The sequence below is a fragment of the Eubalaena glacialis genome, chromosome 3, assembly GCF_028564815.1.
Source record: "Eubalaena glacialis isolate mEubGla1 chromosome 3, mEubGla1.1.hap2.+ XY, whole genome shotgun sequence".
NCBI classification, from domain to species: domain Eukaryota; kingdom Metazoa; phylum Chordata; class Mammalia; order Artiodactyla; family Balaenidae; genus Eubalaena; species Eubalaena glacialis.
This window is the reverse complement of record NC_083718.1, coordinates 90,659,324-90,673,532: the sequence shown is the minus strand read 5'-3', so window position 1 is coordinate 90,673,532 and position 14,209 is coordinate 90,659,324. Positions and strand designations below refer to the sequence as shown.

Genomic DNA, 14,209 nt, shown 5'->3' with positions numbered 1-14,209 from the left:
CAAAATAGCAAAGAGAAGACAACTGAACAAAGATGACATTTCAGAATTATTAAAGGAATCAAAGGTAAATGTAAAGACACAGACAGCAGCACTTTATTAAAGATGAGGTTAAGACTGATCATATGAAGTGAATCTCAGACACTGAGTCTTCAGATGACAATATCCTAGATTAATCTTCTCAAATTCAAGAACCTATGAGTCAACAACATATTTCTACGGGCAAAGTAGAAATATGGCATTCTCATTCAGTGATTCACTATAGGAAGAACTTGACCATACAGGATTTTGTGATAAGAACATTTTACTAGAAAGATGTGACAGTATTCTTTCATCTTTTATGATGTTTGTGCAACAAAATTTACTTGATATAAAAAGGGTGGTTACATTTCAATTCTTACTGAAATACCTTATCAAATTGTTTTTTATTATCCCTTTATTATTCAATAAATTATTCATAAAATGACCTTTAAAAAAAAGTCCATTGGACCTAGATGATAAACGTTAATGACTATTTTTTTCAGGTATACTGCAGGTGAAGAATTTTTCTCTGTTCCCCTGGGTCTGGCTTAGGTGCCCTGATAGACTGCCACAGCACTGTGATGTACACTCCCAGCACAGCACTTGCCACACCTCAGGGTGGTCTTTGTTTATCTGGCTATCTAACTATTAGTCTACAAACTCCCTGAGAACAGGGTATCCTATCTTGGTACCTTAGTTGGTATCCTATTCTATGACATGGTCAAATCTCTAGCCCAGACTTCACTCCTCAGCTTTAGACTGACAAGCACAATGGCCTGCTGATCATCAGTTGAATACACTGATCCCCTAGGATTCAACATGTTCAAAATAGAACTTGTCTTCATCCCTTCTCCTCTCTCTAAAACTTTCCCCCCTTTCTACCTGCTATCTCACTGGTGGCATCATTATCCAGTCATCCAAGCCAGAAACCTAGGAGTCATCCTTAACTTCCCTCTCTCTTTTCCCCTACATATTTGTGACCTCCAACTCCAGCTGAATTTGTTTAATATTTTTTTAAATTTCAACACCTCCAGTGCCCTTGTTCAGGCCTGATAATTTCTCACTTGGAATATTACAACCGCTTATTATCTCTTCTTGTCACTTGTCACTTGTCTTTCTCCTTCAAAATCATCCTCCACATAGCTAATATACAAGTTAGACCACATCATTTATCTGCTTGGAGCTCTTCTATGTTCTCCCATTGTATGATTGATAAAGTATGAGATACCAGGCCTTGAGTGATCTTGCCCCTGCCTAACTTTCATTTTTGCCACTCCTAGCCTCACATTTTATGCAATACACTACACCCGTTCTGCTATTTCTTACTTATATGACTGTGCTTATGCTTGTATGACTACTGTTATTTGCCCTTCCTTTGGAAAATTTTAGTTACCTTTTACAATGATTTCAACTTACATATCACCATCTATGGAAAGTATTTCCTAACCCCATGCCAGGCTGGAGCTGTGCACTCCTATCCTTCCCATACCTCCATTAATGCCCTTACCACAATTATCATAACTTATCTGACTTGTCTGTCCCCACCAACAGACAGTGGGTTCCTTGAGGACAACAACCATGACTCATTCACTGGTGTATTCCCAGAACCCAGTAGAGTAAACCTGATATATCCTAGACATTCAATCATAGGTCACTGAGAGAATGAATGAACAGGTAAACCAGATGAAACAAGAAGAGATAGCAAACATGGTAAATGTGTCTTACTTCAGCGAATTCAAAATGGTTTATATCTCATATATGTACCTACATACACTGTGAATGGCTATTTCACATGTAGTAATTCATTTATCACAAAACTCCTATGATATAAGTACTGTTAGTATTCATTTTTTATCAAAGCACAGAGAGGACATAAAACTTGCCCAAGGACACAAAACTCAGAAATAATACAAGCTGAATGGGACAGAGCACACTAAAGCTAAATAAAGCTTAATAAGATTTAAAAGAGAACTTATTTCCTAAAATGGCTCTAAATTAAATTGAAACATACTAAACCTAACCACACATAACAAACCATAAACGTCACAACTTACTCAATACTAGCCACTAGGCTAGGCTGTCACCTGTTTCCAGGTCACAGAGACAACAGGGCTTTTCCAGCAGTGGCGGTTTTCCAGTTATGCTGCCCAGGCACCCAGTGCTTAGGTCATAAGGCGATGCCTCGAGCTGTCTTGAGAGCTAATATAGTGAGTAAACCAGAACAACTCCACCTTATAAGATTTTACTGCGTGATTAACAGTTTACCAGTGAAAAACATGAACAAAATGCTCCTCCTGACTTGCTTTTAGTCTCCAGTATAGTCTTTTTCAACAAATGATGGTAAGCCCCACTACCAAATATGTGCACAGATAATTAGGATTTGCCTGCTGGCAACTCAGTTAACAGATAATGAAGAGACAAACACTTACAAGTGAAAATAAGGTTTAAACAATGCAAGATAATTAGCAAAATACCTCTTCAAGTTCAGAGACAGCAAATACTACTTTTTCAATAGTCTCTCCGTGAATTTCGAGGAATCTCCTTACCGTGCCTAAGGAAAAGAATAGAAAGATTAATTCAATAAATAAGAAATTAATTGTGAAGAAAAATCAAACCCTTCAAAGTTTTATTTCTGTAAGGGATCACTCCTCGTATCATTCAGGTCTGTGCTCAGTGACACCTTATCAGTAAAGCCTCCCCAGGTAACCCTATTTAAAAACCTTTCCCTGATTTGCTTTCCTCCAGAGCAACTATTCTGGACATTTCGTGGAGTTTCCTGTTTATTGTATATCCTCCCCACCCTCCCTGCCCCATCCATTAGATGAAAGCTCCACAACAGCAAGAGCTTTATTTTATTTACTGCTTTATTGCCAGTAAATAGTGCCTGGCCATAGAAGATGTTGACTCCAGACAATTCTCCCTTATCCAGTATATTCTTTTTATTCTCTGGGGCCTCTCTCTCTGACCAGAATGGTCTAGCACAAGTGCCTTTCCATTAATCAGTTACACTACTAGATGTCCTCCTCAGCTCTTTAGCCCTGTCAATATCCTATGAACCAAAACTGAATTATTTTTTCTTAATTTCTATCTTATCCTTATTCTTTCTCTATAAACTTCTTAATAATGAGACCTAGTGGCCTTTTCTCAGTCCTTAACTTACCTGCAATCTCTCTCTAGATGCCCACACCCCACCTTTTAAAAATATTGTCCTCTCCAGGTTCTGTCCTCCATATTTTAAATTTTCTTGGTATATATATTTTCTTGAGCTTACTAATTTGATTGTTAGATAATACTCCACATGCTGATGGCTCCCAAATCTTTATACTCTGTTTTCTGAACAAAAGACCTGAAATTTCCTACAGCCTGCTGGGCATATTTGCCCAGATAACTGAGACCTCAAACTCAGCATGTCCAAACCTGATCCCAACAGGTCCAAACCTGACTTCCATCTCTCCCCAACACCTGCTCCTTTACCTGTACTCCTTATTTCAGTTACACAGCAACATCCAACCACTCGCCTAAGCTAGAATCCTGAATTCTTCTGACACTTCCTTCACTTCTTCCTTCATCCTGCATTTTCAATGTGTTATCATGTCCTTTAAATTCTATGGCTAATATTTTTAACAGCCATTCCTTTTCTCTTCCAGCTGCTCTCAGGCTCTCAATGCTAACAAAGACGTTGGCAATAAGTTTTCAACTGTTCTCTTGTTTCTCTTTCCAAGCCTACATATTCACTGTTGCCTGAGTTATCTTATGTTACACTTACTAACCATTTCCGATGGCTCTGCACTGCTTATAGGTTAAGATTCAAAGTCCCCACAGCATGGCTCTCCACACCCTGACAATTAACCACCCCTCCACCCCTGCCCTTTAGTCCTATTTCCAGCTATTCTTCCCACCTATCTTATGCTTTAGCCATTGGCTTCTTTGCTGTACTTCGAATATGCCACTTACCTTGAAGCTACCCTACCTCTGCTTGCATGGTTATCTTTGACTAGAATACCTTTCATCCACCATGACCCTCTCTTAGTGAACTCCTACTCATTTTTCATGGCCCAGTCAAAAGCCATCTCCTTTGTATAGAACTCCATCCTTCCGTGTGCTCCTCCTATAATCTTTTAAACAGCTCTCTATTTGTGAACTTATCATAGCATTTTATATCTAGACTGTGAGCTTTCTGAAGGCCAAGTAAACTTAACATTAATACTACTAGGGCCTTGGGACTTCCCTGGTGGTCCAGTGGTTAGGACGTTGCCTTCCAACACGGTGGAGGTTTGATCTCTGGTCGGGGAGCTAGGATCCCACATGCCTCAGGGCCAAAAAACCAAAACATAAAACAGAAGCAATACTGTAACAAATTCGATGAGGACTTTAAAAATGGTCCACATAAAAAAAAAATCTTTAAAATAAAATATATACATTACTAGGGCCTAGCACACCTTAGGAATACGGCAAGCAATCATTCAAAAGTAACTAGTAACTGAATGAACATTTTATGACTCTGGTTATCAACCTATTGCTTGCCTTGTTCACTACTGTATCTTGAGAACCTAATAGAGGAGACCCATTTGTTGAAGGACTGAACAAATCTTCCTAATTCTCTTTCTGTCAGGCGACAAATTTTTTCATTTCTCCCTCTATTCTGCTTTAATAATTTTTAAAAAATGAAATTAAAAAAAAAAACAAATGATTTTCTTCCATCCTATTTACTTTGACACGAAGTTTTAATGTTTACACAAAATAGTTTCCCAGCGTATAACTGTGGAATTTCCTTTGGAAGACAACATACGATGCCAACTAGTAACCAAGTTGAATTCCCTCAGCAGCACAGTTCACTCAGAAAAGTAATTCCGCAAAAAGGAGGAAAAAAAAAAAGAGTGATATCATGGCTATAAGATTTTTGTACTGTGCTCTATTCTCTGCAACCAACTAGGATGCCATGTGCCTAACTTGTAGTAAAAACTCTTTAACTGGTGAGAATGACATGTGTGACATTAAAATTTCCAAACTGGAAACACAATAAGAACAACACCATTGCCTTTTTTCTCACCACTGTATCCTCTTCTATACAGCACAGGGCCTAGCATATAGTAGTCACTCAGAGTTCTGCTGAATGAATAAATAACATGATAAATTTATCTAAATGTAGATGTTTCTTTAAGTTTCTTCTGGAGAAGAACTGAACTTCACATGAACTAAGAAAAAAAAGATAAATAACGTAGTACATCTATCAAGAAGATATTACTTAGATTTCAAATGAAATAAATTTCAGTAATAGTTTAATAAGTAAGAAAGCTTTTGGAACTAAGGACCTACAGTTACAGCCTCAGATTTGTTCTTGGCCCATATATGCTACAAAAGCCTAAAAGCCATTTATTTCCCAGATGCTCAGAAAGTATGTGAGCAAAGGGCACAACTGTTTGTGTGTGTGTGTGTATTTTTTAATGAGATGCTATAGTTCTGCTATTAGATTTAAGGTGTAATAAGTCAAGCAGGTCTTATAACATACAAGTTAACCTGCTTATCTTAAAGCTTTACATTTCCTTTGTGCTAATTAAATTTCTAGAAATTGCTTCATCAAAGTCCCTTATACCTACTTTTTTTTTTTTTTTTTTTGTAATTTGAGGAGAATTTAATTGAGGGACCATTTACAAAAGCACACGCTGGGTTTCTGGTTGACAATTTCAAGGTAGGAAGAGTGGGCTGGCTTTCTACCCTGTGACAGGCAGAATTCTAAGATGACGTCCAAAGAGTCACAACCTGGTTGAATCTCCTGGCCTTGAATGTGGAAGGACCCTGCGACTTGCTTCTAGCCAACAGAATACAGCAGAAGTGAAGAATGTCACTCCTGTGGTTGAGTTACATGGTGTGAGGCGCTGGCTGGCTGATGGAAGAAGAGGTTCTCCTGCTGGCCTGGAGGAAGTGGGCTGCCCTGTTGGGAAAGGGTCACGTAGCAGGGAAGTACAGGTGGCCTCTAAGTGCTGCGAGTGGCCCTCGGCTGACAGGCAGCAAGAAAGCAGGGACCTCCAGTCCCACAACTGCAAGAAACTGAATTCTGACAATAACCACATGAACTTAGAAGTACCCCCCCAAGCTCCAGAGATGAACTGTCTGGCCCACACCTAAGTTGTTGCCATGGGAGACACCGAGCAGAAGAGTCAGCCGAGCCAGACTCCTGACTCCTAGGAACTATGGCCTTATACCTACTTTTGATCTTTATCTGCTGTTACTACAATTACTGCTCAAAGCTGACTCCTCTGTGGTACTGTATCAAGTGACTTATCTGAGGGCCACAGAGCCAGAGTTAGACTGGTAGAACTGGGACCAAAAACTAGTCTTCTTGACTCCCTTTTCAGAGCCTTTTCTACAAAATGATGGTGTCTCTTTAAATTCTAATCCATATAATTACTTTAATAAAAAATGGAGACATAAAAGGCCTACCTCAAGCTATGAGATATGGGGCACAGGTTAAGCAAAAGCAGAGAAAGTTAAGACCTGCCAAAAGCCTTGCCAAGGAGAATTATATAAAGGTAGGAACTTTGCTTTGGTAAGGCACCATTCAGAATACATGCAGGCTAGCTCTAACAGTAGTTTCCCACCGAAGCAGTCCTAACTCAAGCATAATGAATTATCTAGTACAACACATAGGTTACTAGACTTGGGAGTCAGAAGGCCTGGATATATGTTCCAAGTCTGCATAACCCTAAAAACATGATAAATTTCTGAGCCTCTTTATTTGTAAAACAAATACCTAAAAACACTACACTACCTAAAACACAAGGTTGTTGAAGAAGTGAAATGGAATTACTTTTATCCCTTTTTAAAATACATATTTCTTCAGCAAGGACCATATGTAAAGCATTCCTGACATATGAAAGCATTGGAAATACAGAGATGAAAAGAAAAGATCTCTGGGACATCCCTGGTGGCGCAGTGGTTAAGAATCCGCCTACCAATGCAGGAGATAAGGGTTCGAGCCCTGGTCCAGGAAGATCCCACGTGCCGCGGAGTAACTAAGCCCATGTGCCACAACTGCTGAGCCTGCGCTCTAGAGCCTGCGAGTCACAACTACTGAGCCTGTGTGCCACAACTACTGAAGCTTGTGCACCTGAAACCCATGCTCCGCAGCAAGAGAAGCCACCACAATGAGAAGCCCACGCACCACAATGAGTGGCCCTCACTCGCTGCAACTACAGAAAGTTTGCGCGCAGCAACGAAGACCCGACGCAGCCAAAAATAAATAAATAAAATAAATAAATTAAAAAAAAAACCTTTCTATTTCAGATAGTTCTATCTCAAAGGGGAACAAATCTTCTTCCTTGTCACTTGGTCTTAGACCTGTCTTCTACAGTTGGAAATCTTATTTACAATCTTTACAAGGATCTGTGAACTTCCTGAAATAGCATGTAAATTCCCTCTGTATGTGCATTCCTCTGGGAAAAGGGTCCACAGCTTTCTTTCATCAGATGCTCAGTGTAGCTTATGATGAATTCCAAAGAAGTCATAATAGTTAAGAACTATTGCTCTAAAAATACAGTATGGAATAAGTCCACATGAGACGACTCCATATATTTGGGCACCATATATGCTAAAAGCGTGTTCTTCTTTAGGAGAAACACCACTAATGTTTCAAACTGTTTGCCCTGCAAACATGAGATATGACAGCCAGAACTAGATGCAAAATTCTAGGTGTGGTCTGAACCTGTATACAATACAGTGAGATCAGGGACTCCCTCGAGCTAATAAGCATCATATTTTTATATTACATATACAACATTCTAGCTCATAATGGTTGAGCCCAGTCTTTTTAAAATCTAAATGCAGGGTTTTATATTCAAACAGCACACATGAAAGCTACTGCTTAAACTGATAGTGCTATATCAATCTGATATTACAAAATCTGTTTTGACTTCATTGTTGCTGCCTGCCAAGATTATTCTGAATTATGATTCAAATACCCAATGCATTGGCCATACTTCTCAGGGGTATAATTTTCAAACTTAATAGGCAAATTTTCTAAGCCTTTATTCAAATGGATAAAAATGTCAAACCCAGAAAGTAAACTGAGAGCTCTGCAACTTGTCAACACAAACTTCCCGCCAGAGTGCCACGATCAGTTAATCAACAAATCTTCTTTGGCTGCAACTATTTAACTAGTGATAAAAAGCTTTTTTTAAATTTAATTTATGTACAGTACCCCCAACCTTACTTACGAAGTGCTATGTGTGTTGCATCCTCTAAAGGGTAACCTCGTTTTGCAGAATTGATGACACAGAATCCAACAGAAGACATGGACTGCTCTCTGCAATCCAACAGAAAACACAAAAACTATACTCTAAGCATTCATAATAAATAATAAAAAATGCAGCTTAACTTCTCCTTCCCTGTCCCTTCAATGAATCTACTGTAATATTTAACCCAACTGCACTATGTAAAAATTATAATATATAATTTAACTGCACCATTTGGGGGAAATACATTCTGAGTAAAATGGGAGTGAAATGGGAACTAAGTAAAATGGGAATGGGTTAAATTCTCAAGTCACCCAAATGTATTCCTCTTACTCTGCCGCGTTTGAGAAGATGATTAATTCTATCTTCAGGGTCCTCCTAAATTATTTAAGTCCCTCAAAATTTGACTTTCATAGCTAGGTTTCATTTTAAAACCAGGGCCTTTACCAACGTATGGCATGCTATGTCTAGGAACTGAGTTAGCCATACTTTGCCAGCTGAAGTACGTTTCTGTAGCAGCTGTATAGGGAACTCTCAGCGGCTGTGCGATAGCGGCTCTTGTACTTAGGTCCCACTGTGTGAATGATGAACCGGGCAGCTAGATTAAATCCTTTTGTCAATTTTGCTTCACCTGTCCGGCAACCTGGGAACAATGGAGAATATATAAGTCATGGAGCTGTTAGGAAAAAGAAAAAACCAGCAAACCAACAGAACAACGCATGAAACAGAGAAAGTATTAAGAACTTTGAGAAATTCCAGTTAAAAATATGGATTGAATACAAACATTTGTCTCTGATCCCAAAATGACAGTGAAGCAATACAATAGGTATAAAAACAGAGACAAAGAGAACATGAAGCAGAAAAGCATTATTAAAATCTTGGAAGGAATAAAGTCAATGGACTAGAAGCAAGTGATTTAGCAAAGCAGAGAAACATAACTGCTTGCAGAAATGGGGTGACCAACATGAAGCAAGCCGGTCTGTTCTGAAAGGCAGTGTTGGACTGAAGACAGACTGCTTCGATTCAAATCCTGAGTCCACCATGTTCCTGCTGTGACCCTTTGGACAAGCGCTTGGCCTCTCCATGCCTCAATTTCCTATATAAGGGGGATACTAATAGTACTTACTTCACAGGATTAAATGAGTTAATATATGCAAAGTGCATTCATGCATTAGCTATTATTGTTGTTGTTATTACTACAGAACACTGAAAAGGCTCAGAAATTGGAGGTCCTAAGAACTTCTGAAGGCTATGACGTGAAGTGGGACTAAAAGGAGGAGGCTGAGTTAAAAGTTTGCATAAAAACATTCAAATCTGCAACAACCCCTCCCCCAGCCAGCACAGCAAGGTGATGATTCCTTTACCACCACAGCAACAGGAAGGTTTATTCTTCGGAGATGCTGCACTGGAGTTTCTGGACTCTAGAACCCCAGGCACAGCTGAAAAGAGGGGATTTGATTAAACTGTTATACTCAACAGTAATGGCTCTACATCTCTGCTCCTAACTGGCTTCCAAAACAGACATCCATGCTTATACCCCTGGAAGATTCCCTTCCAGGAGACTAAGAGGCTCAAACCAAAGGACCTACAGATTCTGATAAATGAGGGATGTTCTCCCAATGAAACAGCAGGGCTCCTGCTCATCATCTGCTTCAAGATCCACCAAGCCCATGCACACAGAGCTTCCCAGTACCTTCTCAATTCCTCTCTCTTGAATATGCTGACACTCGAGGATCACCAGGAAGTGAGGAAAGCCTCTCACAATGGGGTGGGGGGGGCACAGATGCTAAAAAAAATAGGCAATTTAGGGAAGGAAACTTAAAAAACAAGCCAAAAAACTCCCAACACCATAATTACTAATCTCAGAGAGGTAAGAGAAGACATAGTATATCTGAAACATAACCAGAATGTTACGAAAAACAGAATATTCAGAGAAGAGGAAAAAGCACTTATCTAATTGTTATAGCCAAGTGAAAAATATGACAGCAGAAATAAAAAGTTCAATAGATGGGTTAAAGCTAAAGTTGAGGAAATCTTCCAGAAAATAAACAGATGGAAAATAAGAGGTAACAGATATAAAACTTGGAGGATGAAATGGGAGGTACAGCATCCAATAAAGTTTCTTCAAAGACAGAACAGAGAATACAGAGGGAAGGAAATTATTAAACAAATAAAACAAGAAATTTCCCATAATGGAAAGATATGAGTTTCTAGACTCAAAGAGCCCACGGAATAACCAAACCAGACCAAGCCACATCACTTAAATTACTTAAATCACTTAAATTTCAATTAAAAAAACATCAGAAATAAAGATGAGATCATAAAGTTTCCAGAAAAGAAACCAGTAACATATGAAGAATCAGGAATAATAACATGAGATTTTTCAAGAGCAATAATGAAAATAGAAAACAATGGAGCAATGCCTTTAAAAATCTGGAAAATAATTTCTAACGTAGAATTTTATTTCCACCCAAACTACCAATTAAGTGTGAAGGCAGAAGTAAGATCTCAATAGTTTTACTCCCTTTTATCTTTCTCATGATAGATTTACTCACAAATCTCATGGTAGATTTACTCATAAAAATGAAGGAGTACATCAGAGAAAGGCATGAGATCTAGGAAACGGGGGGATCCAATCCATTAAATAGACAAAAGGATTTTCCAGGAAAATAACTGTGCAGCAGACACAGAAAGCACTATAGACAGGAAGGAGGATGGGAGGAGAGGATGGGAGGAGAGGATGGGAGGAGAGGCGGGGTGTTCCTGGAGGGCCATTATCAAGAAAACAACAGAGCTGAAGGATAAACAGAAGTGTTTGACTTTACTGAGAGGAGGCTTATAGTTATATTTAAAAGACTGACTCAATGATAGGTACATAGAAAATTAATTAATCAAATCAATTAATAATCTAGAGGAAAAATAGCTGTTCAGAAAGAATACTAATCTGTTTTCTAATCAACTGGGAGCAATATTTATATTGTCACAATGTTAATGCTGATTTAATAAAAATCTGACAGACCAATTTGGGAAGGTGGTGAAGGGGGAACAAAATGTTTGAGTGTTGTACGTATATGTAAAAGAGGGGAGTGGATGAAAGAGAGTTTCATCTTTAATTTCCACAATAAGAAGTCAGCAGATAGTGAAAAAAAAGGAAAAAAAATTACAGTAGTTTTAACATACTATTTATAAACAGAAGGTAAATAAGACAAGGAACTTAAAGGTTTGAGTATCTGCCCCTGGAGAACAGGAATTAAAGCAGGAAGGGAAGGGCAGGGCAGAGGACTGTGGCTTTCCTTCACACATTTTGACATAAAATTCTTTGACTTTTAAAACTGCAGACATTGATCAATGAAAAGCTTTAAGCACAAAATGATACTCAGAAAAGAGAAAGGCAGAAAAAACTCATCTGGCACCATTCAAGACAGCTATTAAACCAATTATTTATTTTGAAAAATGGCAATTAAAAGAATCAAGCATTTATCCTGCCCCTCTAACAGAAACTACAATTCGAACTAACCACATAATGTCAGTTAATGAGGAAAGGTTCTACTTTACAGAAGAATGGCAGCACGTAAACATGGATGGAATGATAGATATTAGAAAAACATAACTTCATAATCTTAACGAAATTACTGATTCAGGTTAGGACTATAAATTGTTGCTAAAACCATTATGTGAATGTACAATGAGGAACTAGATACTCATAGAGCCTAAACACCATCTTATTGATTACTTTTCAGCCACAAAGGATAAAATATAACTGTACAAATGGAAGGATCAAACTGTCATCACTCTAATCTGGAGAGCCTCTTAGTAATGGTCCACTAACAGGTCAATCAGATTTCATGTATCTTCTAATATTAGACAATATTAAGTACACAACACAACATCACCTATGAAATATTTTAGCCAAACTTGATTCCATTAGATATAACTTTCAGTTTAGAGGAAATACAAGGGCTGAAGCAATAAACTAAATGGCACCTCAGATGAATCAGATATATCCAGAAGGTGGGATATCTTGAAAAACATCTTGGCCTAATTCACTCAAACAAGTCATATTTCCCTCAAATCTTCTTTTCTCTATGCTAATCCTAGCTCTTTAAACTATTCCTTCAAATAATATGGTTTCCACAACGTCTACTATGCTAACCATTTTCTTTTAGGTATATCCCAGTTTATCACTCTTAAAAAGTAATAACAAAAATAAGATGAAAACAATGCAGCATGGGGTCCTAACAGGACAGAATAAATAACAGCCTCTCTTGACTTTGATGCTGTACTTTTCCCCTCAGCTTTACTGAGGCATAATTGACATATAACATTGTATAATTATTTTGGTAACCATTTCACAATATATACATATATCAAATGACCATGTTTAAGGTGTACAACATGGTCATTTAATATATGTATGTATTGTGAAATGATTACCACAATAAGGTTAGTTAACATATCTATCACCTCAAATAACTACTTTTCTTTATAGAGAGAACACTTCAGATCTACTCTCTTAACAACCTTGATGTAATAGTGTTATTAATTATAGTCACCAAGCTGTACAACTTTAGTATTCATATTATAGCCTGAAGTTTGTTCCTTTGACCAACATCTCATTTCCCCCACCCCTGTCAACCACCATTCTATTCTCTGTTTCTATGACTTCAGCTTTTTTCAGATTCCATATATAAATGAGATCATTCAATATGCCTTTGTCTGACTTTATTTCACTTAGCATAACACCATCAAAGTCCATGCATATTGTTGCAAATGGCAGGATTTCCTTTTTTATGGCTGAATAATATTCCACTGTGTATATATTATATAATATGTACACACACATAGTTTATACATACACACACCACCACCACCACCACCACATTTTCTTTATTCGTTCATCCATCAATGGACACTTAGGTTGTTTCCATGTCTTGGCTATCATAAACAATGCTGCAATGAACATTGGGGTGCAGATACCTCTTTGAGATAATGATTTCATTTCCTTTAGATTTATACCCAGAAGTGGAATTTCTGGACTATACAGTAATTCCATTTAAATTTTTTTGAGGAACCTCCATACTGTTTTCCATAACAGCTAACCCAATTTACATACTTACCATGAGTGCACAAGGGTTCCCTTTTCTCCACATCCTTAACAGCATGTTATCTCATTTTTTAAATAATAGCCATTCTAACAGGTGTGTGGTGATATTTCACTGTGGTTTTTATTGAGCACCTTTGTATGTACCTATTGGCCATCTGTGTCTTATTTGGGAAAATGCCTCTTCTTTTGCTGCACAGAAGCTTTTTAGTTTGATGTAGTCCATTTGTTACTGTTCTGATTATTATAGCCTTGTAGTATAGTTGGAAATCAGTAAGTGTGTTGCTTCTGGCTTTGCTCCTCTTTCTCAAGATTGCTTTGCCTATTTGGGGTCTTCTGTAGTCCCATACAAATTTTAGGATTCTTTTATCTATTTCTGTGAAAAATACCATTGGAGTTTTGATAGGGATTGCACTGAATCTATAGATGGCTTTGAGTAGTACGAATATTTTAACAATATTAATTCTTTCAATCAATGAACACAGGCTATCTTTCCATTTATGTCTTATGTCTTCTTCATTTTCTTTCATCAATGTTTTATACTTCTCAGTGTACCGATCTTTTACCTACTCACTAAATTTATTACTAAGAATTTTATTCTTTTTGATGCTACTGTAAAATGGGATTGTTTTCAGAATTTCATTTTCAGGTGGTTCATTGTTACTGTATAGAATTGCAACTGATTTTTGCATGTTCATTTTGTATCCTGCAACTTTACTGGATTTACTAGTTCTAACAGTTTTTTGGTGGAGTCGTTACAATTTTCTCTATATAAGATCAAGATACCTGCAAACAGTAATAATTTTACTTCTTTTCTGATTTGGATGCTTTTTGTTTCATTTTCTTGCCTAACTGCTCT

At 37.7% G+C, this 14,209-nt stretch overlaps 1 protein-coding gene across 1 annotated transcript in view; it reads right to left on the bottom strand.

Moving 5' to 3' along the window:
- The window catches only part of GDAP2 (ganglioside induced differentiation associated protein 2), a 77,930-nt gene that overhangs the window by 34,103 nt on the left and 29,618 nt on the right, over positions 1-14,209 (bottom strand). The window contains exons 4-6 of the mRNA XM_061183623.1: positions 8,739-8,892; positions 8,232-8,320; positions 2,493-2,569 (exon numbers count right to left, since the gene is read on the bottom strand). Coding sequence (XP_061039606.1) covers positions 2,493-2,569; positions 8,232-8,320; positions 8,739-8,892 — 320 coding nt within the window. The remainder of the gene's footprint in view (positions 1-2,492; positions 2,570-8,231; positions 8,321-8,738; positions 8,893-14,209) is intronic.